Raw genomic sequence first — 23,315 nt, forward strand, 5'->3', positions numbered from 1 at the left:
CCCACAGCTCCTTAGCTACGCCACTGCTAATGATTTCATAAGAAAAGTATGTTTTATAATTCAAACCACACCGGCCCTTTCTATCCTGGTTCATTTTCCTTAAATATAAAATGATATATCAATTTGAAGGATGGGAATAAAGTTTAGAGTCAAACACATTTTTTTTTTAGTAGAGAAATATATATATTTACATAGAAAGAGGGACAAATGAGGAGGAAAGAGGGGCAGGGCTACAAAAGAGGGACAGTTGGGAGCTATGTGGAAGCACTGTTATTGCAAGCATAGATCCTACAGATTTATTCCATAAAGCGCTGAAGCTAAAATGACAACTGCATTTTCCTCAGTAAAGTGGAATTTACCATAGTCTAGCCATGGCGTGCAGGGGTTAAAAGCCTCAGCTATTGAGACAGGCAGGTGCTCAATATGGGCTAATTGGCTGGGTAGGCCAGGATGAAGTGATGTGAAATGCGAGCAATACTGAACTTGCAGTGCCATCTAGTGGTAGAAGATAGAACTACACCATTCACCGGACAAAAACAAATAACCCTCCAGCAGTAACCTGCATAACAGGTATTCTGGGATTTTGTCGAGTGGCTTCTTACATTGGCCTTTTGTTCTGCCTTAAAGGGTGACCACACTTCAGAACAGAAATCTACATAGCATATTCCCAATGTTTGACACCCCCCCCCCCCTCCTTAAACGACCACTCTAGCTTCAAAAGTAAAAAGTAAGCCGTTAAAATCTGAAATAACTGACTGGTTTTGGAGTATTCCATCTCCTAATGGGGGATTCTCAGGGTTTTCTTTCTTTTCAAAAGCATTTCCTGAACAGCAGTTGCTAAGCCTAACTGCCGTTAGGGAGGCTGGTTGGTGTCTTACTATTTTGTTAGTTAGACTTAGCAACTACTGTTCAGGAATTGCCATTGAAAACAAAGAAAACCCGGACAATCCCCCATGAGGAGATAGACTAGTCCAAAACCTGTTGGTTCTGTCAGATTTTTTTTAACTGCCTACTTTTTTCGCTGGAGTGGTCCTTTTAAATATTATCTTCAGTCTGCAGCTGCTACAACTAATTCATAGGCTTGCGCAGAGCAGGAAGTGAATCTTATTGCTGCCTTCCCAGTACTACAGCTGTGCTGGGATTACTACAGTGACACATTTATTCCACAGCAGGGAGAGTCCTCACATCCAGGACCAGATTGCCCACAGAGAAACCAAGGCAGGTGCCTCAGACCTTGTGGGCCTTTTTGGTGATCAGCGGCTGCCATGAGACCCACAGCTGGAAATGCAGAGATCGGAGTGGAGTGGACAGTTGAGGACAGTTGAGGTGACTCGCATGCCCTGCTGCCATGTTCTCTGGGGGTCGCCCAGCCATTTCATCTGTTTATTGCAGCAAACACATGGCTGTCTAATTACTATAGGGTGACCCACAGATAAGACAAACCACCATGCATTTCAGTCTCCATCTCAACAGAGGCGTCATGTGTATGATGGGGGGGGGGGGGGGGGTGCAATGTGGACTGTAAATCCCCCCCCCCCCCCCATCCAGGGTGCAGTCACTCAACTCCTCTGCAGTGGCGTAGCTATGTGTCCCGGTGCAAGTTTTACATGGGGCCCCCCAAGCACTCTATACATAACAATTGATACGGCGCACCAAAACCTGCCAATGGTGACTGCAGTGTCAGAGGTGCAAGGAGGGGATGGGGAGCAGTTTTAGGATTACTACTATTCAAAGCATCAATGGAAGTGAGTTTTACCAGCACAGGACGAATAGAGAGCTAATACTGTGATAGAGGGTGGACTCTTCGGGGCCCCTCTGGCCCAAGGGCCCCAATGTGGTCACTACCTCTGCACCCCCTATTGCTACGCCACTGTGCGGTGGCAGTGCTTGGGGTGCTGTTAGCGCTGGTCCCCCCCCCCCATCCTGGGGGCATGGGAGGGCTGACACACGGCACCCCTGTTGAGATGCAGAGAATTTTGCATTAGACGTTGCACATTCAGGCAAGTGGATGCAATGTGCATTTGTTGTGCCATTTTAAATCTCACTAATAATATAAATGCAAAAGTTTGGATGTTTGTTACTCAATCACGCAACAATGGCTGAACGGATTTGCATGAAACTTGGCACACACATAGTACATTACCTGGAATAACATATAGGATACTTTTTATGCCCATATCCAAAAAGTGGACGGCGACAAATACAAATTTCACTGGGAAAATGTAAACTGTGGCCATTCTTACACTGTTAATGACAGGGTTCCCAAACTTTGCACAGTTGGTCACTGGGTGACTGGGTTTAATATTCAGAAAAGTGGGTGGAGTCTACAAAAGCCAATTAAAATTCACCTGTTGATTTTCAAGGGGAATATTTAATTGCTGCCATTCTTGCACTGTTAATGGCACAAGCCTCAAACCTGGTACAGCTGGTCATTGGGTGACTGGGGCTCAAATTCAGAAAAGGGGGTGGAGCCACAAACAGCCACCGGATTTGTTTCATTTCGATGCAAATTGATGCCAAAGACCACAAAGCTCACAAACTTTGTCATTGAGTAAAGGAAGCATTTCTGGTGCTGATACCAGGAAAGTTTCCATAAAAGTGGGTATTCTGAATAATTTACTGCATTACACTATATGTCACTACAGGGCCTCTTTAAATGACTGATTTATTTCCCTTCCAGAGTCAAGGTTATGCATCCAGTATCCAAAATCCATGCCTGCCTAGAAATTACACCGAGCAGAAGACATTTGGAGACCTCTATGAATCCGCATGCACCGCCAATGAGAGACCACCGAACTACAACCCCGCGGGGGAGCTTTCTATCTCTGGCAGTGGAGATGGGGAGCAGTGCAGACGGCTGGTCGATTCCATCTTCCAGTTCAGCAACTGTCCATACTCCTCCTGCTCGTTCGATGGGATCTTCCAGCCCAAAGTCAACGGGAAATTCATTGTAAGTTTAACATCAAACTTGTTTACCTTTTCTTCTATTTTTGTTTTCAGATTTCAAAGCCCCCACCTCAGACATAAATGTTCCCGCAGTCCTGTGTCAGTTGCAGAGCCTGCTCAGTGATGGCCCGAACAGTGCGCCAGCGAATTTCCGCTGTTCGCATTCTCTGCGAACATATGGCGTGTTTGACCCGCCCTTATACATCAGCATGGAGCCAAAGTTTGACCCCTTATCTCACAGTCAGCAGACAAATGGCAGCCAATCATCTATCACCCCTTCCTGGACCCCCCACCCTCCTATTAAAAAGCAGTTGGATAGTTATGTTGTAACCTCATTGCACAAGCTTCATGTAACTGGATAATAAGAGCTTTATTGCAACTTATGACGGTGCCGGTCTTCAACTTCTGAAGTACACCTCTCATACTGTGGATGTCCTGGGCAGGTTTTGTTACACCATGTCAATTGTTATATATAGAATGCTTAAGGGGGCCCAATTTAAAACTTGCACTGGTGCCCAAAACTCCTTAGTAGAGATGGCACAAAGCAGTTGCGGTGGCCATATTGGGTTCATTCTCTGCCGACTTAGTGAGAACTGGGCCAGACTTGCTCAGATAGGTAGGGAAAGCATTAGCTAGGCCTGTGTTCTTGTTCCTTATGCTACAGACACACTTGAGATAAAAGTCTTTGGAAAAGGCAAGATCACCGATCAATTTTACCCCCTTCCATGGAGTATGAGAGCCATACTCTACATAGTCTATTCTATGGCGCTGAACTCGCCATCAGACAAATTTGTGCAAGATGCTGTACACATTCAAAAGATCATTATCTGCAAAAGATCCATTCCTGCAAAATGCATTCATAGTCTATATCTGCAGATCCTCTCATACACACCTTGTTTAACAGACATTCATCTGCAGATCTCCTGCAGATCAGATCCACCAGGATGGATTTTCAGATCTGCAGATGATTGCCATATATGCAGATGAAGTCTGTTAAACAAGGTGTGTATGAGGATCTGCAGATATCATAGACTATGAATGCATTTTGCAAGAACGGATCTTTTGCAGGAACAGATCTTTTGCAGATAATAATCTTTTGAATGTGTACGGGCATCTTTGTGTGCAGCATCTTGCAAAGATTTTATCTGATGAGGAGTGCAGCTCCATAGAATAGACTGTGTAGAGTATGGCTCTCATACCACATGGAAGGGGGTAAAATTGGTCTGTGATCTTGCATTTTCCAAAGACTTTTATCTCAACTGTATATGTAGCACTACTTGCTGTGAAAGCACCTCAACAGCCCTTTTGTGGGCTAGTACATCTGTCTCCTGTGTTTTTTTGTTTTTGTTTGTTTGTTTTTTTGTGGCACTCCACAGCCCACTGACACTCAGAGCTGTGAGCTATTGTCAGAGGCGTAGCTAGGGCTTTCAACGCCCGGGGACAAAGACAGGTTATGTGCCCCCCCATGGTGGCAAAGTGCAAAATAGGGGCGCGGCCCCGCATCAGAATAGGAGCGTGATCATCGGTGCTGCTATACAAATACATAATAATATGGGAGGACATTAGACTATGGCTATGGTAGGATTAGATTGTGAGCTCCTCTGAGGACAGTCAGTGACATGACTATGTACTCTGTAATGTGCTGCAGAAGATGTTAGTGCTATATAAATACATAATAATAATATGGTAGGACATTAGACTATGACTATGGTAAGATTAGATTGTGAGCTCCTCTGAGGACAGCCAGTGAGATGACTATGTATTCTGTACAGTGCTGCAGAAGATGTCAGTGCTATATAAATACATAATAATAATATGGTAGGACATTAGACTATGACTATAGTAGGATTAGAGTGTGAGCTTCTCTGAGAACAGTCAGTGACATGACCATGTACTCTATAAAGAGCTGCAGACGATGTCAGTGCTATATAAATACATAATAATAATATGGTAGGACATTAGACTATGATAGGGATTAGAGTGTGAGCTCCTCTGAGGACAGTAAGTGACATGACTATGTACTCTGTAATGTGCTGCAGAAGATGTCAGTGCTATATAAATACATAATAATAATATGGTAGGACATTAGACTATGATAGGGATTAGAGTGTGAGCTCCTCTGAGGACAGTCAGTGACATGACTATGTACTCTGTAATGTGCTGCAGAAGATGTCAGTGCTATATAAATACATAATAATAATATGGTAGGACATTAGACTATGATAGGGATTAGAGTGTGAGCTCCTCTGAGGACAGTCAGTGACATGACTATGTACTCTGTAATGTGCTGCAGGAGATGTCAGTGCTATATAAAAACATAATAATAATAATATGGTAGGACATTAGGCTATGGTAGGATTAGATTGTGAGCTCCTCTGAGGACAGTCAGTGACATGACTATGTACTCTGTAATGTGCTGCAGGAGATGTCAGTGCTATATAAATACATCATAATAATATGGAAGGACATTAGACTATGACTGTGGTAGGATTAGATTGTGAGCTCCTCTGAGGACAATCAGTGACATGACTATGTACTCTGTACAGTGCTGCAGAAGATGTCAGTGCTATATAAATACATCATAATAATATGGTAGGACATTAGACTATGACTATGGTAGGATTAGATTGTGAGATTCTCTGAGGACAATCAGTGACATGACTATGTACTCTGTAAAGTGCTGCAGGAGATGTCAGTGCTATATAAATACATAATAATAATATGGAAGGACATTAGACTATGACTATGGTAGGATTAGATTGTGAGCTCCTCTGAGGACAGTCAGTGACATGATTATGTACTCTGTAATGTGCTGCAGAAGATGTCAGTGCTATAGATACAGAGACATGACAGAGAACATTTATATGGCGCATTTCTCCTGTTGGACTCACAGCGACAGAGCTGCGACCCCTGGGACGCGTTCTATAGGTCTCCTACTGAATAGGTGCTGGCTTACTGAATAGGGGGAGGAAAGATTTATTTGAACCAAAGTCTCCTAGTAGCAGTGGGGTTAAGGGAATAGGAAGGTGCTTTGTGCTATTGAGATTGAATGATATGAATCCCCAGAGGGATACAAGTACTGCGCATGAGTCTACAGGGCATAAATATGTGCTAGGCATTATGCAATTGCAATAAAACAGTAAAATACACACTAAAAAAGTGGTAGTGCAAACTACTAAGTAACAAGATGACCAGTAGTGAAAGGGTTTCTGGTGAACGCTGCCCACATTACGATTTTCTGGCCCACATCACGATTTTCTGGTGAACACTGCCCACGTTACGATTGTCTGGTGAATGCTGTCCATGTTACAATTTTCTGATGAACGCTGCCCACATTACGATTTTCTGTCCCACATTACGATATTCTGTCCCACATTACGATATTCTGGTGAACGCTGCGTAATATGTTGGCGCTTTATAAATACAATAAATAATAATAATAATAAAAAAGGGTTAGTGCCAAAGAATTAGGGACGCTGAACTAAGTCTTAATAGAAGAAGCAGGCCTGGCCTGGCATACCATAGCAGAGAAGAGGAGTGAAGGAAGGAGTTAACATCAGGAATGCTATAGAAGCAGGGAGAGTAAGGAGAGCCATCCTTCCGTGGTTGAAAGGGAAAGCAAGCAAGTGACAGGTGGAGGCAGCGAGCGGACAGCTTACTCTGGGAGGCAGCTGAAGTCAGTAACAATATCCCAGGCTGTCCCGGTCTTGCTCTACAGTTTGCGGTGCTTGTATAAGCCAATCATAAGAGATGCGGGGCCATTACACTTCCCGGGTCTCCACTCTCCAGCTGCAGCATCCAGCATGTTCACAACACTTCCCCAGCTCACATGCAAAAGCGCAGCTCCTCTCCCTCCCTCTTCACTTGTGTCTCCACACGCGGCTCCCTCTGACAGCTCCCGGGGCTCCCTCCAATCCATTCCACCACACAGCATACTCAGCTCCATCTGGATAGCATGCACACGGCTCCCTCTGCTCTATGTGGATTCCGCACACAGTCCGATCAGCACTCCAGTGACAGTCCACACTGATAAGTCCCTGCGCGATCCAGCCAGGCCTCCACTACTGACTCAAACTTCCCGGGGCTCCAGTGACAGCATCCTGCACGTGGAAGCTGCGTGCACAGCACGTAATGACGTGCGCTGGCACCGCAGCTACTCTCTGCATAGTCTGCAGACTCGGGCAGAGAGGAGATTGAAAAAAAAACAAAAAAAACAAAAGGCAGATGGGCGCCCTTAGGGAGTCGGCGCCCGGGGGCACTTGTCCTACCCCGCCCTACCCTAGCTACGCCTCTGGCTATTGTTGCTACATTAAGTTGGACGAACAGTACCACTCCAGTGCATTATTTGTAGGAATGTAATGTGATTTTTGCCCTTTAGGGATTAAAACCTGACTTTGCATCAACTCTGTAATTTTTGGTGGGACTTTTCCCATGGATCCCCCTCCAGCATGCCCCTGTCTAGGTGTTAGGCCCCTTGAAACAACTTTTCCATCACTTTTGTGGGCAGAAACAGTCTTTGTAGGTTTTAAAATTTGCCTGCCCATTGAAGTCTATGGCAGTTTGCCAGGTTCGCATGTTCGAACATTTGCGGAAGTTTGCATTCGCTGTTCGTGAATGGAAAATTCTACAGTGGGTTGCAAAAGTATTCAGGCCCCATTAAAGTTTTCCACATTTTGTCATATTACTGCCACAAACATGAATCAATTTTATTGGAATTCCACATGAAAGACCAACACAAAGTGGTGTACACATAAGTGGAACGAAAATCATACATGATTCCAAATTTTTTTTACAAATGAATTACTGCAAAGTGGTGTGTGCATAATTATTCGGCCCCCTTTGATCTGAGTGCAATCAGTTGCCTATAGACATTGCCTGATGAGTGCTACTGACTAAATAGAGTGCACCTGTGTGTAATCCAATGTCACTACAAATACAGATGCTCTGTGAGGGCCTCAGAGGTTGTCTAAGAGAATATTGGGAGCAACAACACCGTGAAGTCCAAAGAACATACAAGACAGGTCAGGGATCAAGTTATTGAGAAATTTAAAGCAGGCTTAGGCTACAAAAAGATTTCCAAAGCCTTGAACATCCCAAGGAGCACTGTTCAAGCGATCATTCAGAAATGGAAGGAGAATGGCACAACTGTAAACCTACCAAGACAAGGCCAGCCACCTAAACTCACAGGCCGAACAAGGGGAGCACTGATCAGAAATGCAGTCAAGAGGCCCATGGTGACTCAGGACGAGCTGCAGAGATCTACAGCTCAGGTGGGGGAATCTGTCCATAGGACAACTAATAGCCATGCTCTGCACAAAGTTGGCCTTTATGAAAGAGTGACAAAAAGAAAGCAATTGTGAACAGAAAAGCATAAGACGTCCCATTTGCAGTTTGCCACAAGCAATGTGGGGGACACAGCAAACATGTGGAAGAAGGTGCTCTGGTCAGATGAGACCAAAATGGAACTTTTTGGCCAAAATGCAAAACGCTTTGTGTGGCAGTAAACGAACACTGCACATCCCTCAGAACACACCATCCCCACTGTCAAATATGGTGGTGGCAGCATCATGCTCTGGGGGTGCTTCTCTTCAGCAGGGACAGGGAAGCTGGTCAGAGTTGATGGGAAGATGGATGGAGCCAAATACAGGGCAATCTTATAAGAAAACCTTTTGGAGACTGCAAAAGACTTGAGACTGGGGCGGAGGTTCACCTTCCAGCAGGACAACGACCCTAAACATAAAGCCAGGGCAACAATGGAATGGTTTAAAACAAAACATATCTATGTGTTAGAATGGCCCAGTCAAAGTCCAGATCTAAATCCAATCGAGAATCTGTGGCAGGATCTGAAAACTGCTGTTCACAAACGCTGTCCATCTAATCTGACTGAGCTGGAGCTGTTTTGCAAAGAAGAATGGGCAAGGATTTCACGTGCCCATACACTCACTCGATAGACAGCAGATTCGCGAATGCAAACGTTGGCCGATCGACCGATTTCCATCTGAAATCGATCGATGCTATCGATCTGTCCGCATGGAAACTTGCGATCGATCGCCGGCGGGTCGGGAATGCGTCAATGGCGCCATTTGAATGTCGGACCGACGCTAGCGGTAATACATTACCAGTTCCGCCGGCGCGTGTCCCTTCTCTCCCCGCTGTCCCTTCTCCACGCTGGGCTCCGGCTGGCTTCACTTACTGTCGGAAGTTTAAACAGTAGAGCGCCCTCTACTGTTTAAACTCCCCCCCCCCCCCCCCCCCCAAAAGGAAGTAAAATGAAGCTGGAGCCTAGAGCGGAGAAGAGACAGCGGAGACTGGGGGACTCGTGCCGGCCAGATCAGGTAATGTATGCTGGGGGCAGCAGCAGCTCCACAAATTGTGAATCTATTTCATAGTGAAATCGATTCAAAATCTGTTTGCAGTGTAGGCAGCCAATAGATCCCCCTGTGATCAGATTAGATCTATCTGCTGGTCAATCTGGTGGCAATCGACCAGTGTATGGCTGCCTTAACAGGGTTACATACTTACTTGGGTTGAAAAAAGACATACGTCCATAGAGTTCAACCAGTTCTGATATATTTCTATCTCTTTTCTCACATGTTACTTAAACCACATAGGCAATAAAGGCTGTACCTAAAGTCTTAATTATTTATGAAAAGTTAAGTTTTATATAGCTCTATAGCTATCTATAACGAGCATAAATAGTGTTTGGTATGTTTTCAGCATAGTGTTTAGAGATTGCAAAGACTGCTAAGTGTTTGTGTCATCTGTGGGTGGGAGGAGCCTCCTAGTATGGCCTGAGGGGTGCTCTGCTTAAACCTGTGCCACAGTGCCAGTCTATCAGAGAGGGGAAGAGAGAAGTGGTGCAGTGCCAGTGTGCTTCCCTGCTGCATAATGCATAGTCAGCTATTGCTGCATTAGTTAAAAAAAAAGAAGAAAAAAAAAGAAACGAAGGAACAGTCATAGTAAGTGTTATTCTAGTTCTTTTTCACTTTGGAATTTACAGCGGAGGTCCACCTTAAGTACAAAACAAAGTCCTGAGAAACAATAAATTGGTGTGGCAGCTAATGGGTGTATTGATGCCATATGCAAGTGGCACACCTCGCCCATGTGTTGCCAGCCGCCCCAGGACTGTTTGCAAAAGATGACTCGCCCAGATAGATGCTGATCTTCCAGGAATATTCTGGCTGGCGGCCATGGCCACACATACACGGGAAGGTTTTTGCCTATGAGTAGAAGGAAGCAATTTCAGCCTGTTGCTTCTTCTAGACAACCTACCCAGCAGGCTGTGGGAAGTTCCAGGCCAGGCTGAGCACCGTCGCCTTACACAGTTGGCCATGAGTCAACCAGCCAAGTGTGGCAATTGCATTTTGGAATCAGGAATAATTTCCATAAAATTCTAATTAAACCTCATTATGTATCTCTCCAGCTGGGGTGCAGCTTCTAGTACAGCACAACTCCAGGGTTTAGACTTGTGCTGTCCAACTCCAGAGGGCTTTGGCCCTCACACATTTTTGGCATAGCTCAAATGAATTGATGGGACTGAATTGGGAAAGGTTTAGGATGGATAGAGAAATTGATAAACCTGTTCTACTTGATGAACCACACCTTTCCTGATTCAGTCCCATCAACTCGCACTGGACGTATATCTAAGGCCATTGTAGTTGTGGCGGGTGCACCACCAGTTTGTTACCGTGACAAGTTAGTTGGACCCACGTCACGTAAAAAATAGGGTCAAACTCAATCCTACATAAAGTCCTTTTCAAAATTATGATCAAACTTGGGAAAAGTTTTAGCAAAACTACATGAGACATATGTGATAACATTTTAACTGTGATAAGTAGTAGAATAGATTTTAGGGTTGAGGCCCATGTCTTGTGTAGTATTTTTAGTGACAAACTGAATAAAAAGCTAGATAATTTTAGTATATTCTGTACCAAAATAAGACTGAGCTGTGCCAAAAAAATGTGTGAAAACCTGGGCCCTTGAGAACTAGTGTTGGACAGCCCTGATCAAGTAGAACCTATTTCTCCATTTCTCTGTCCATCCTAAACACTTGCATGGATATGGCTCCCGATGACTGGAGTTGGACAATGGCACATCCTTGGGGGTAGATTGAAGTGCACAATATGAAATGTTTCCTAGGTGGTAATACTGGAGTTAGCCACAAGGAGGAGCAGTTTCAAGTCGGGTTACCTGTAGATACTGGGATAGTACATGACCTCTAGGGAGTTGGAAGACAGAATGAGTTGAAATATTATAAAGCCTGGTTTGGCCAGTGACCATGGGTGCTCATTTCTGCCGGGGAAGGGGACATTACTTAGCTGAACCCTTGACCCCATATGACCTTAATTGGGTTCAAAGGATGAGTGGCAGGCTCTTTCTTACACAACCTGGATGTGTGCACCTCAATTCACTAAGATCATGCTAGAGATAATAAGGCAAGAGAAACCTTACCTCCACACAGTGAAAAGTTATCTTATCTCTTCATTCCTTAAGTGAATACCTCCCCTGCAGTGGCGTTACCTCCCCTGCAGTGGCGTTACCTCCCCTGCAGTGGCGTTACCTCCCCTGCAGTGGCGTTACCTCCCCTGCAGTGGCGCTTATCCAGATCCGGGTAAACCCGGGTATCCGACCATTTTTACGCTATCGGGGTCGGATCCAGATACCTGGGCCAATATCTGGATAGCTCTATGCGGGTATCTGGCCGCATAATCCAGATACCCGCGGATATCCGGATCTGGGTACTGTAACAAGGGAGATGTCATTGAGCCAATCAGAGGGCTCCCAGCCAATCAGAGGGCTCCCAGCAGAAGTCCTAGCAACCAATCACAGAGGGGAACTCTGGCCAGCCCCACCTGACCTCATTGAGCCAATCAGAGGCCTCCCAGCCTAAGCCCTGGCACCCAATCACAGAAGGGAACCCTGGCCAGCCCCCCTGTGTACACCTTCACTACACTATTGTTCTATTGTTTTTTTTAGCTAGCTAGTGTAATTTTTTTATTTCATTCACTCAGTTAGGTCCTGTCTGTGTGTGCTGTAAAGGCCAGCAGGACAGTATAGGTTAGGGAATAGGATTACTGTGTTATTGTATTATATAGTTAGTTAGTACTGCAGTTAGTTGTTAGAGAGTAGTACTGTTAGCTTACTACAGATTACTGCAGTGCTGCTGTGCTGAGCATTGTCAGTGTGACAGTTAGACAGGTAGTGTGCACTGTCTGTCCTCTACTCTACTTCATTAAAGTAAAAGTACCCCACATCATCTGGTGACATCATCACATATAAGTTGTACTATGTCTGCTGGCACCGGCAGCCGGGGGAGGGGCAGCAAGGGCAAGAGGACAGGGAGCAACATTACGGCCACTCTCAGAAGGTCTGCTGTGTCTGTGTCGACCCCAGCGGGCAGCCTACCCTCAGTCAGTGAGCTTTTTGCTCCAGGCGCCACGATTGAACTCAGGGCTGTTAGCCACAAGAAGTTTGAGGAGGATGTTCTGGGTTTTGAGGAGGGGGGGGGGGTATGATGTTGATGATGGGATGAAGGACCGTGACTACCATCCACAGGATGGGGATGTCAGCTCCGACTCTGAGGAGGAGGATGCATCGGTAGATTTGGCACGGAGGCTCAGCATTGCAGACAGTGGCCGTTGAATGCGGGACCCACCACATCCTTCTGCCGCTACCACCAGCCGCACCACTCAACCCCCAACCGCCACAGAGAGAAAAGCCGCAGCATCCCATTCAGGCCGCAGGGGAATCTTCACCTCCCCAATCTGGCGTTTTTTCACTCTGCCCTCATTGGACAGCAAGTTTGCCATATGCAATGTGTGCAAACTAGAGATGAACAGAGGTTGTGACCCCTACAAGTATGGCACCTCCAGCTTCATCACCCATCTGGCCAAAACACATGTTGTTGAGTATGAGGAGTTCAAGAGGCTGAAGCAAGCGGGCGCTGGCTCCCACCGCCACGGTGCCACAGGCCACTGCTGCTGATACCACCACCTATATTCAACCCAAAACACAATTGCGGTGTCATTTTTTGGAGGTGTCTGGGCTGAAAACTGTCATGTACCAGTTGTGCGATTGGACTTTGGACACAATGTGGGCTGCACGACCGCTGTCTGGAACCTAGTCCTGATGTTAATTGACAGGTTTTTTTTTTCATTTTATGTCCACCAAATAATAAATTAGTGTTTCCCTTTAAAAAAAACATGATGCTACATGCATCATTTACCCTAAAAACCCCTTTTAAAGCTATTTAAAGGGCACTTCCGTTTTTTCTATCCAGATACCCGAATAGGTCGGGTACCAGCGGGTAATTTTGGTCAGATACCCGGATTCACTCGGGTAACCGCCAGGTTGGATCCGGGTACCCGAATCAGATCCAGATATCTGGGTACCTGGATCCGGATCCGGGTGGGTATTAAAAAGTACTACCCGAGCAACCCGCCTCCTCTGTAGTGGAGTTGCCTCCTCTGTAGTGGAGTTGCCTCCTCTGTAGTGGAGTTGCCTCCTCTGTAGTGGAGTTGCCTCCTCTGTAGTGGAGTTGCCTCCTCTGTAGTGGAGTTGCCTCCTCTGTAGTGGAGTTGCCTCCTCTGTAGTGGAGTTGCCTCCTCTGTAGTGGAGTTGCCTCCTCTGTAGTGGAGTTGCCTCCTCTGTAGTGGAGTTGCCTCCTCTGTAGTGGAGTTGCCTCCTCTGTAGTGGAGTTGCCTCCTCTGTAGTGGAGTTGCCTCCTCTGTAGTGGAGTTGCCTCCTCTGTAGTGGAGTTGCCTCCTCTGTAGTGGAGTTGCCTCCTCTGTAGTGGAGTTGCCTCCTCTGTAGTGGAGTTGCCTCCTCTGTAGTGGAGTTGCCTCCTCTGTAGTGGAGTTGCCTCCTCTGTAGGGGAGTTGCCTCCTCTGTAGGGGAGTTGCCTCCTCTGTAGGGGAGTTGCCTCCTCTGTAGGGGAGTTGCCTCCTCTGTAGGGGAGTTGCCTCCTCTGTAGGGGAGTTGCCTCCTCTGTAGGGGAGTTGCCTCCTCTGTAGGGGAGTTGCCTCCTCTGTAGGGGAGTTGCCTCCTCTGTAGTTATTTTCACACATAGGCCTCAATTCACTAAGCTTATCTCCTGTCTTTAATAACTCATCTAGAGTTGTTACCATGGTGATAAGGCATGTAGTATTCAGGAAACATTTTACCTCAGGCAAGCCTAAAGTTAACTCTTCTGTCTTTAAGTTAACTCTTCAATCCTTAAAATAACTCCAGAGTTAAAGACAGGCTGTTTATTAACTGCATGTGAAAATAACTACAGAGGAGGTAACTTAAGGAATGAAGAGATAAAATAACTCTCTCACTGTGTGGAGGTAAGTTTTCTCTTGCCTTATTATCTACAGCATGATCTTAGTGGAGGAGGGGTTGAACTTTAGTTTAGATCAGCTTTGAAAATCAGACCACTTACTGTAGGTCCTACCAACTCGTTTGAATGCTTGGGGGTGCAACTTTCAGCTGAGGAAAACATTAACATATTGCTGATCTACCGCCCACCAGAAAAATACTCAGACTTCCTTGAGGAACTTGTAGACCTCCTGTGCAACCTAACACTGGAACACCCCAGATGGATTGTTCTTGGAGATTTCAATACATGGGTGGACGACTCCTCTTCACAATTTGGAAAAGAGCTACCTCGTGCCTTACATGAACTGGGCTTCCTCCAATCAATCAGCTCTGCTACTCACAGGAAAGGTCACACTCTGGACCTTATATTCCATACTGGGCTGTCAATAGCCAATGTGGAAATTAATCCTGTTGCCTGGTCAGACCATCACACTATCCACTTCTCCCTCTCAATACCAGCCGTCAAACACCAGGTCAAGAATCAAATAAAATATCGCCGCTTAAAAGGGCTAACACCTCAACATATCCGAGATAACCTTAGCTTTGATGAATTGACTGACTCCAGCTTGGACCCTGATACTCTGGTGTTTAAATACAACAAATGTGTGTCCTCCACCTTTGAGACCATTGCTCCTCTGTGCACCAAATATCTTACTCCACACCATCATGCACAGTGGTTTAATAACGCTATAAAAGAGCTGAAAAGACAAGGCCGAAAACTTGAGAGGCTGTGGCGCAAATCTCAGTCCCCAGAAGACAAACATGCCTTAATCTTCCACTTGAAGAGCTACCAAAAGGTAATCACGGGAAAAAAAATCATCCTTTCTATCACAAGAGATTGCAAATGCAGTTAACAAACCAGCCCAACTGTTCCGCACAGTGGAAAAACTCTGCAACCCAGCATGTCAAAAACTTAATATCGAGTATAAGGACCTCTGTGACCAATTTGCCCATTTCTTCACAGACAAAGTCTACGCTATAAGGTCCGCCATCCAACTTACAGCATCTGAGCCTAATATAGCGCCTGAAGACCATTAGCAGAGACAACGTAACACCTTGGTCAAACTTCAAAGAAATTGATGAAGAAGTCACATCAAGCATCCTCCTTCACGTCCGCCTAACGAACTGTGTTGGGCAAGGAACCAGGTCACAGGTAATGTTGAACTGCCCCGACCTGTTCGTACCGGTATTCCTCAAAATTGTTAACTGTTCCTTACAATCAGGGATATTTCCTGCTTTACTGAAGGAAGCAATCATCAGGCCTCTCCTCAAAAAACCCTCCCTGGACCCAGATGCAATGACCAGCTACAGACCTGTCTCTAACCTCCCCTTTCTGGGCAAGCTAATTGAAAAAGCTGTATACCTCCAGCTAGAAGCCAGAATCCTACAAAATAACAGTTATGACCCATTCCAGTCTGGCTTCAGGAAACACCACAGCACTGAAACTGCCCTCATCCAAATATGCAACCACCTGCTCATGGCAAGAGACAGAGGAGAGTGCTCGATCCTCATACTGCTAGACCTTTCTGCAGCCTTTGACACAGTTGACCATGACATCTTGATAAACAGGCTACAGGAATACTGCGGCATTGATGGCATAGTACTTCAGTGGTTCCAATCCTTCTTGAGTGGCAGAACCCACAAAGTGTCTATGGGGCCCTTCCTGTCCACCCCTGTAACACTTAAGTATGGGGTGCCCCAGGGCTCAATCCTCTCTCCCCTGCTTTTCACGATTTACATGCTACCGTTGGGAAAACTAATCCAAAAACATGGCCTGACATACCACTGCTACGCAGACGACACCCAACTATATCTTTCCTTCAAGCCTGGTGTGACAGACCCAACTCTAACTATAAACACCTGCTTACGTGAACTACAGCAATGGATGAATGACAACTGGCTGAAACTAAATGCAGACAAAACTGAAGTCCTTCTGATTGGAGGGCAGAGCATGATAACAAAACAACTTAACTTGCAGTCTTCACCACTGGGAATAGGAGGCACGGATCTACGCAGCTCTGATCATGTGCGTAGCCTGGGAGTTCTAATTGATGGGGATTTAAACTTCAGAACTCAAATCTCTGCGGTGGTGAAATCATCCTATTTTCACCTGAAGAACATTGCAAAAAATCAAGCACCTCATACCCCCAGAAGATCTGCCAACCTTAGTCCACGCCTTCATCACATCCCGACTGGACTACTGCAATGCTCTCTACACTGGCCTTCCAAAAAAGGCCTTGTACCGCCTACAGCTGATACAGAATACTGCTGCCAGACTGCTAACCAACCAACCCCGTCACTGCCACATAACGCCAGTCCTGCATTCCCTTCACTGGCTACCTATAGAATGGAGGGTCCTATTCAAGATCGGCCTACTGACATTTAAATCCCTGAATAATCTAGGCCCTGGATACTTGAAAGATATGTTACAGCTGCGTAGCAATCCCCGCATTCTCAGATCCACAGGTTCTAATAATCTAGTCATACCCAGAGTCCACTTGGAAACTTTTGGTCCCAGAGCCTTCTGTCATGCTGCCCCTATGTTTTGGAACTCCTTACCTCAACAGATCAGGACAGCCCCATCCCTGGATGTGTTTAAATCCAGACTGAAAACCCACCTGTTCAGTCTGGCATTTGCAGAAATATAACTTTTGTTGGGTGAATACTTCATCCTATTAACTACTGAATCTGAGAGAGCCTAAGCGCTTTGAGTCCTATGGGAGAAAAGCGCTATAGAAATGTTATTGTATTGTATTGTATTAGTGAATTGAGGCCATAGTTAATTAACAGCCTGTCTTTAACTTTAGAATTCTGGAGTTATTTTAAGGATTGAAGAGGTAACTTAACCACTTCAGCCTTCAGTCGTTTTCACTTTATGCATCCGAGCAATGTTCACCTCCCATTCATTAGCCTATAACTTTATCACTACTTATCACAATGAACTGATCTATATCTTGTTTTTTCCGCCACCAATTAGGCTTTCTTTGGGGGTTACATTTTGCTAAGAGCCACTTTACTGTAAATGCATTTTAACAGGAAGAATAAGAAAAAAAACGGAAAAAATTATTTCTCAGATTTCAGCCATTATAGTTTTAAAATAATACATGCCTCCATAATTAAAACTCACGTATTGTATTTGCCCATATGTCCCGGTTATTACACCATTAAAATTATGTCCCTATAACAATGTATGGCGACAATATTTTATTTGGAAATAAAGGTGCATTTTTTCCGTTTTGCATCTATCACTATTTACAAGTTTAGAATAAAAAAAAAAAAAAAAAAAATTTCATCTTTACATTGATATTTAAAAAGTTTAGACCCTTAGGTAAATATTTACATGTTTTTTTTTTTTTTATTATTGTAATGTTTTTTTTTATTTTTTATATTAAACATTTTATTTGGGTATTTTTTGGGAGGGTGGGATGTAAACATTACTTTTATAATGTAAATGTGTGTTGTTTTATTTTTTTTACTTTTAGTTGTAGTTTTACTTTTTGCCCACAAGATGGCGGCCATGAGTTTGTTTACATGACGTCACTCTAAGCGTAACATACGCTTAGAGGGACGAATGGGGGACGCAACAGCCAGAAAAAGCGGAGCTTCTGAGTGAAGCTGTCGCTTTTTCTGCGGGGGAGAGGAATCAGTGATCGGGCATCATAGCCCGATTCACTGATTCGTGGGCTAACGATCCGCGGCCGGGTGCACGCGCGCAATCAGCCGCGGGGGTGCGCGGACGCGCACATGGCCTCCTGGGCGTAGCTAGTACGTCCAGGAGGCCAACGTAGTTAAAGACAGGAGTTAACTTTAGGTTTGCCTGAGGTAAAATGTTTCCTGAATACGGCATGCCTCATCACCATGGTGATAACTCTAGAAACGTTATTAAAGACAGGAGATAAGCTTAGTGAATTGAGGCCAATGTATCTTTTTATGAATTCTTTATGGTATGTGTGACTTGGGGTGTGGCAGGGGGTGGCTTAAGTGTCCTTTTTATCTCCAAAAGTTGGGAGGTATGATATTCTGTGGTGTGCATGGAGAGAACATTGCGGGTGAAGTTTGGGCTTTAATCTCACTAATATTATAAATGGGAAAGTTTAGATGTTTGTTATTCATTCACGTAACAATGGCTGAGCGGATTTGAATGAAATTTGGCACACATAGTACATTACCTGGAATAACATATAGGGTACTTTTTATCCCCATAACCAAAAAGTGGGCGGAGACAAATACAAATTTCACTGGGAAAATGTAAACTGCAGCCATTCTTACACTGTTGACAGGGTTCTCAAACTTCGCACAATTGGCCACTGGGTGACTGGGATTAATATTCAGAAAAGTGGGTGGAGCCTACAAAAGCCAATCAAAATTAACCTATTGATTTTCAATGGGAATATTTAATTGCTGCCATTCTTGCACTGTTAATGGCACAAGCCTCAAACCTGGTACAGCTGGTTATTGGCTGACTGGGAGTCAAATTCAGAAGAGGGGGTGGAGCCAAAAACAGCCAATCAGATTTGTTTCATTTCAACGCAAATTATTGATGCCAAAGACCGCAAAGCTCACAAACTAGGTCATGGAGTAATTGTGTGTTATGCTGGGAATACACTGGTCGATTCTGGCATTGGTTTCTGCGCCCGATCGTTTTGCCCGCTCGATTCTCATATCTTCCGCTCGTTTTTCGGATCTTTTTTTCAATTCACTTCAATGAGAAATCGAGCGGCAAAACGATCGAGCGGTGATCGGACATGTCGGAAATTATTGAGCCATCTTAATGGCTCAAAATTGAAACGTGTATTCCCAGCATTAGTTAGAAAGTGGGCGGAGCCAACACCAGACAAATACATACCCGGGCAACAGCGGGCCATCAGCTAGTATGGAATAAAAAATAAAAGCAAGCAAGCTGGCTTCCTTTCCTGTTGGCTCTGTTTTTTACTGGCCGTTCCGTTGGCTGGGACGTGTAGGGTTTGCCATTTACTGGAAATGTCGCAGACAGGCCAGCATTCGCCATATGTTCCTCACATATCCCGCTCGCTTTTAGCTACAAGCCGCTGCCAGCTCTTATGGCTGTTGTCAAGGCAACAACTCTAGTGCAGGCTTTGGCCTTTATCCTTCCTGTAAAATAGTGTTATTGGATGAAAGGTCTCAACAGCTCAGTAATTAATAATGAATAATTTATTTGTCTCTGTTTTCTCAGGCTTTTGCTGCCTTTTATTACACCGTCAACTTCATAAAATCGGAGATGAAGATGCCGGCAGACTCTCTAGAGGAAGTCCGAACAGCCGCAGACACCATCTGCAACTCCAGTTTCAATGAGGTGAGTAACAGCGGACCGGAATATTCCAGCATCGCCTTTAATATCTCGTATTCATCAGCTGGTCAGGTTTACCGCTACAGCTCCTCGTACAATCTGTTCTTCATCAATTAGTCATAGAGGGCTCGCGATTTTCTGTGCGCACCATAAATACGGCCTGGCACTCAGCGCTGCGGAGTTAGTTCCTTATTAATGTTTTAATAACTATAAACAGCGAAGGTTATTCTGTTACAATTCTTTTGGTCACGTCCTTGAAAGGCAGTTATCACAAGTAGAGCATAATGGCGGCCATTTTGTTAGCTGTTCTGTTTCTGAGATACTTAAAGTGAACCTCCAGACTAAAAATCTGCTCAGCTGCACTGAAAAGGCTTGGTGTTTCTTTAACAGTTTCACAGCATCAGAACTTTGTTTTTCTTATCCAAGCCTCATTTTTGGCTGCACTAAAGCTAAGCTCCGCCCCATCAAAGAAAACTGCCTGGGCACTCATGATGTGAACGAAACCTAAATGCTCTGACCCAAGCTTGGTCTGGGGAGCTCAGAGAAGCTCTTTTGCATAGGTAACAAGTGAAGTTTCCATGCCATGAAGAAACCATATGAGACTCATATCTTTGATACTAGTGTTCCATTTCTTAGCTGTTTATTTTCACTTAACATTTGCCTTTAATGTCAAATGAGGTGCAGCATTTCTTCTCTATAGGTAGCCACTCGGATAAAATCAAAAAATCAAAAAATCTGTTTTACAGAAAAATGATTTCACGACCAATAGAACTCTGTTCTGATGGGATCTGGAAGTTGGAACAGAGGCTCCAGTACAAGAGTAATGTTAAAGGCCATTTTTAAAAGTGGTGGACTTACTTCCAGGGAGTCAGAGCAATTTTGGGTACCTGCAGTTGGAGTCGGGGTTTCAATGAACTGAGGAGTCTTAGTCAGATGATTTTTTTGAACCAAATCCATAGCCTTTGTAAAAATTAGGCTAAGGAGTCTGAGTCGAGGAGTCAGTCTGGTGGTGGAGTCGGTGGTTTTCATTAACTGAGGAGTCAGATGATTTTTGTACCAACTTCACAGCCCTGCTTACCTCCCCAATCAGTAAACACAATTCTGTTGATTTTTGTCAACAATTTAGCTTTGAGTACTCCTCAGTGCAACGTGTTTCGCAGGTTTAATCCTGCTTCATCAGGCAATAATTAAAGCAAACTAGTGCAGGTCTATAGGGGAGCCAAACGCCTCAGTCTATAGTTAAGTCCACTCTTGGTGGAGGAGTGCGGATCCCCCCCCCCCCCCCCCCCCGACTTTTTAACCCGAGTGGGGTCAGATCTAATCTCCCCACCAGCCTTTACAGTGGTTGCCTGTGTGGTGACCAGGGCCGGCCCTAGACTTTTTGCCGCCTGAGGCAAGTTTTGAAAAAATTGAGCTGGAGGGGTAGCTGCCAGGATGGGGGTATTGGGCCTAGCGGTGGGGAGGGGGGTCGGACCACTGACCAACGTGCGCTCCACTGACGTCACTTCCTGCAACACGTACAATACATCGGGCGGCGTTGCAGGAAGTGACGTCAGTGGAGCGCACGCTGGAACAAGGAAGAGGTGAGTGATCCCCCGCCCGTGCCTCTTACTGTCTGTCGGCTGCTTACGCTACATTTAAAGCTGGAGGGGAGCGCAGATCGGTGGACCCAGGCGAGGGAGGGGGGTTCCGACCCCCCCCCCCCCTCCCCACCGCTAGGCCCAATACCCCCGTCCTGCCAGCTACCCCTCCAGCTCGGCGGCCGGCACCCACGGGTGGATGCCGCCCCTAGAACTTTGCCGCCTGAGGCAAAAGTTTCACCCCGCCTCATGAGCGGGCCGGCCCTGGTGGTGACTCATGTTTGCGAGTGTATATACTCTGAAATATATATTCAACCTCTGTATCATAACATACTACACTATCGTGGGCTCTCTCTTTCCTTTTGTGTCTCCCTGTTCTGATGTGAAGCAGGTCAAGTCTGGAAACTTGTCACCTGATAGCAGACTGTTTTTTCCAGTATTCTCCAGCTTAGGAAAGTATAACCCCCCCAAAGGCTCTGATGGGCCATGCTGAGCAACATCTCCAGATTATTATTATGTATTAAAAAGAGAGAGTGTAACCGCGGCAATGTTTATCATCTAAAGACTGAGAGAAGACCGTGCCCAGCGTTCAAGTAATAATGTAATTGAATTGGCGCTGGTCACAAGTAGGTATATGATACAGTTCCACCGTGCTTTACAGCTGAGGTATCGGGCCAATATAAGTAAATCCCAGCCAATGCCGGGACAAGGTCCTCCAGCACCCAAGGCACGCTCCATCCATCCCCCCCCCCCCCAGCCATCACACACTGACTGCTATTAGACTAAGAGGCGCCCCAGGGCCCCCAACACCTTAATCTCTAGTTATCTGACTTGCTGTCACTGTGTCCTCTTTTCTTGTATCTCTCTGCTTCAAACACAATAGGGGAATGATAGCTGAGTGAGTTGTGTGCCCGCTCCTACACTGCGCCCTGAGGCCGGAGCCTCTCTTGCCTCTGCCTCGGCCCGGCCCTGATCCCAGCAACCAAAATGAAAAAGGCTTACCAGCCAATAACCCACATTATAAGGTTGTGTACAGAGCATGAGGCTTCCAGTGGTCACAGAACTGTTCTAGTCTTTAACTGCGTAAAATAGTCCTCCAGATGGCACCGGTGTTTTGTGTTTCTCTACCCTCTGACTTTGTCTCAGTGCCCATGAGCGATGTGCAGTGTTAATTGCATGATAATGTAAATTGTCCAGCATTAATTCATATCCACAGAGTAGGGGCAGGTGGCATTGCTCAAGCAGGGCCATTTCTTGGGCAGGGTAACCGACCTGGGCACAGACCAGCAGGTAGAAGGGGGGGGGGGGGGGGGGGGGGGCGCGCAGGCAGAAGGACATAACTGCTAGGGAGCTGGTGACGCTCGGTGCAGCTAAATGGATGAAGAAAGATTACCAGAAGGATCACCTCCCTTAACTCCTCCTGGGCTGCCTGCGTCCAACGTCAAGTCATCACCTCACCACCGCGTGATGACACCTGATGTCCTGTAGCGGTACGGCAGGCTGTCTGTGCGCGGCGTCCATGGAGGAGGGTTTGGGGGGGGCGCAATTTTTACACCCTTGCCCTGGGTGCAATTTAGCTCCAAAACTGCCCTGTGCTCAAGAGTGACTATATATGAGGGCTACACCACTGGTATTGATGGGGGGAGGGGGGGTGGGGGGGAAGGCGAGCATGAAAAGGTGAGTCTTGAGAGCTTGTATAAAATATAAAGATGAATACATGTAAATCGCCCCCACCTTTAATACCTTCCGAGCCTTTTGTTTTGGAGGAAGGATGAGAGTAGGAAAAGCTCAGGACTTCTCTTGTGCTGCACTTTATATTAATACACTCTTATCTCTGATCGCACAGCTATCCAACAAGGTTTCTGATTCTGCAAAGAAGCATCTTACCGGCTACTGTACCGCCGCCAACTTCATCTACCTGCTTCTTACGAAGGGGTACAAGTTTGATGAAACCACCTTCCCCAACATCGCCATACAGAGAAAGGTGAGTGCTTTATCCGGAGATTATATTTGTGTATAAGCACAGCTGCAGATTGCTTGTTTGGACACAAAATGTGGTTGTGCATGGCAATATTACTGATCTTTTATGCATCAGACAGTGCACAGCTATATTACCATTACCA

General features: G+C 45.6%; 1 protein-coding gene across 2 annotated transcripts in view; it reads left to right on the forward strand.

Annotated features, from left to right (window-relative positions):
- Nucleotides 1–23,315, forward strand: part of LOC137527819 (ectonucleoside triphosphate diphosphohydrolase 2-like) — a 130,147-nt gene that overhangs the window by 101,798 nt on the left and 5,034 nt on the right. Inside the window, exons 6-8 of one of the 2 annotated variants that reach the window (XM_068248762.1) lie at nucleotides 2,681–2,950; nucleotides 19,499–19,618; nucleotides 23,039–23,176. In XM_068248762.1, coding sequence (XP_068104863.1) covers nucleotides 2,681–2,950; nucleotides 19,499–19,618; nucleotides 23,039–23,176 — 528 coding nt within the window. The remainder of the gene's footprint in view (nucleotides 1–2,680; nucleotides 2,951–19,498; nucleotides 19,619–23,038; nucleotides 23,177–23,315) is intronic. The other variant, XM_068248763.1, reaches the window with a different exon arrangement.

The sequence above is a fragment of the Hyperolius riggenbachi genome, chromosome 8 (genome assembly GCF_040937935.1).
Source record: "Hyperolius riggenbachi isolate aHypRig1 chromosome 8, aHypRig1.pri, whole genome shotgun sequence".
Taxonomy (NCBI): Eukaryota; Metazoa; Chordata; class Amphibia; order Anura; family Hyperoliidae; genus Hyperolius; species Hyperolius riggenbachi.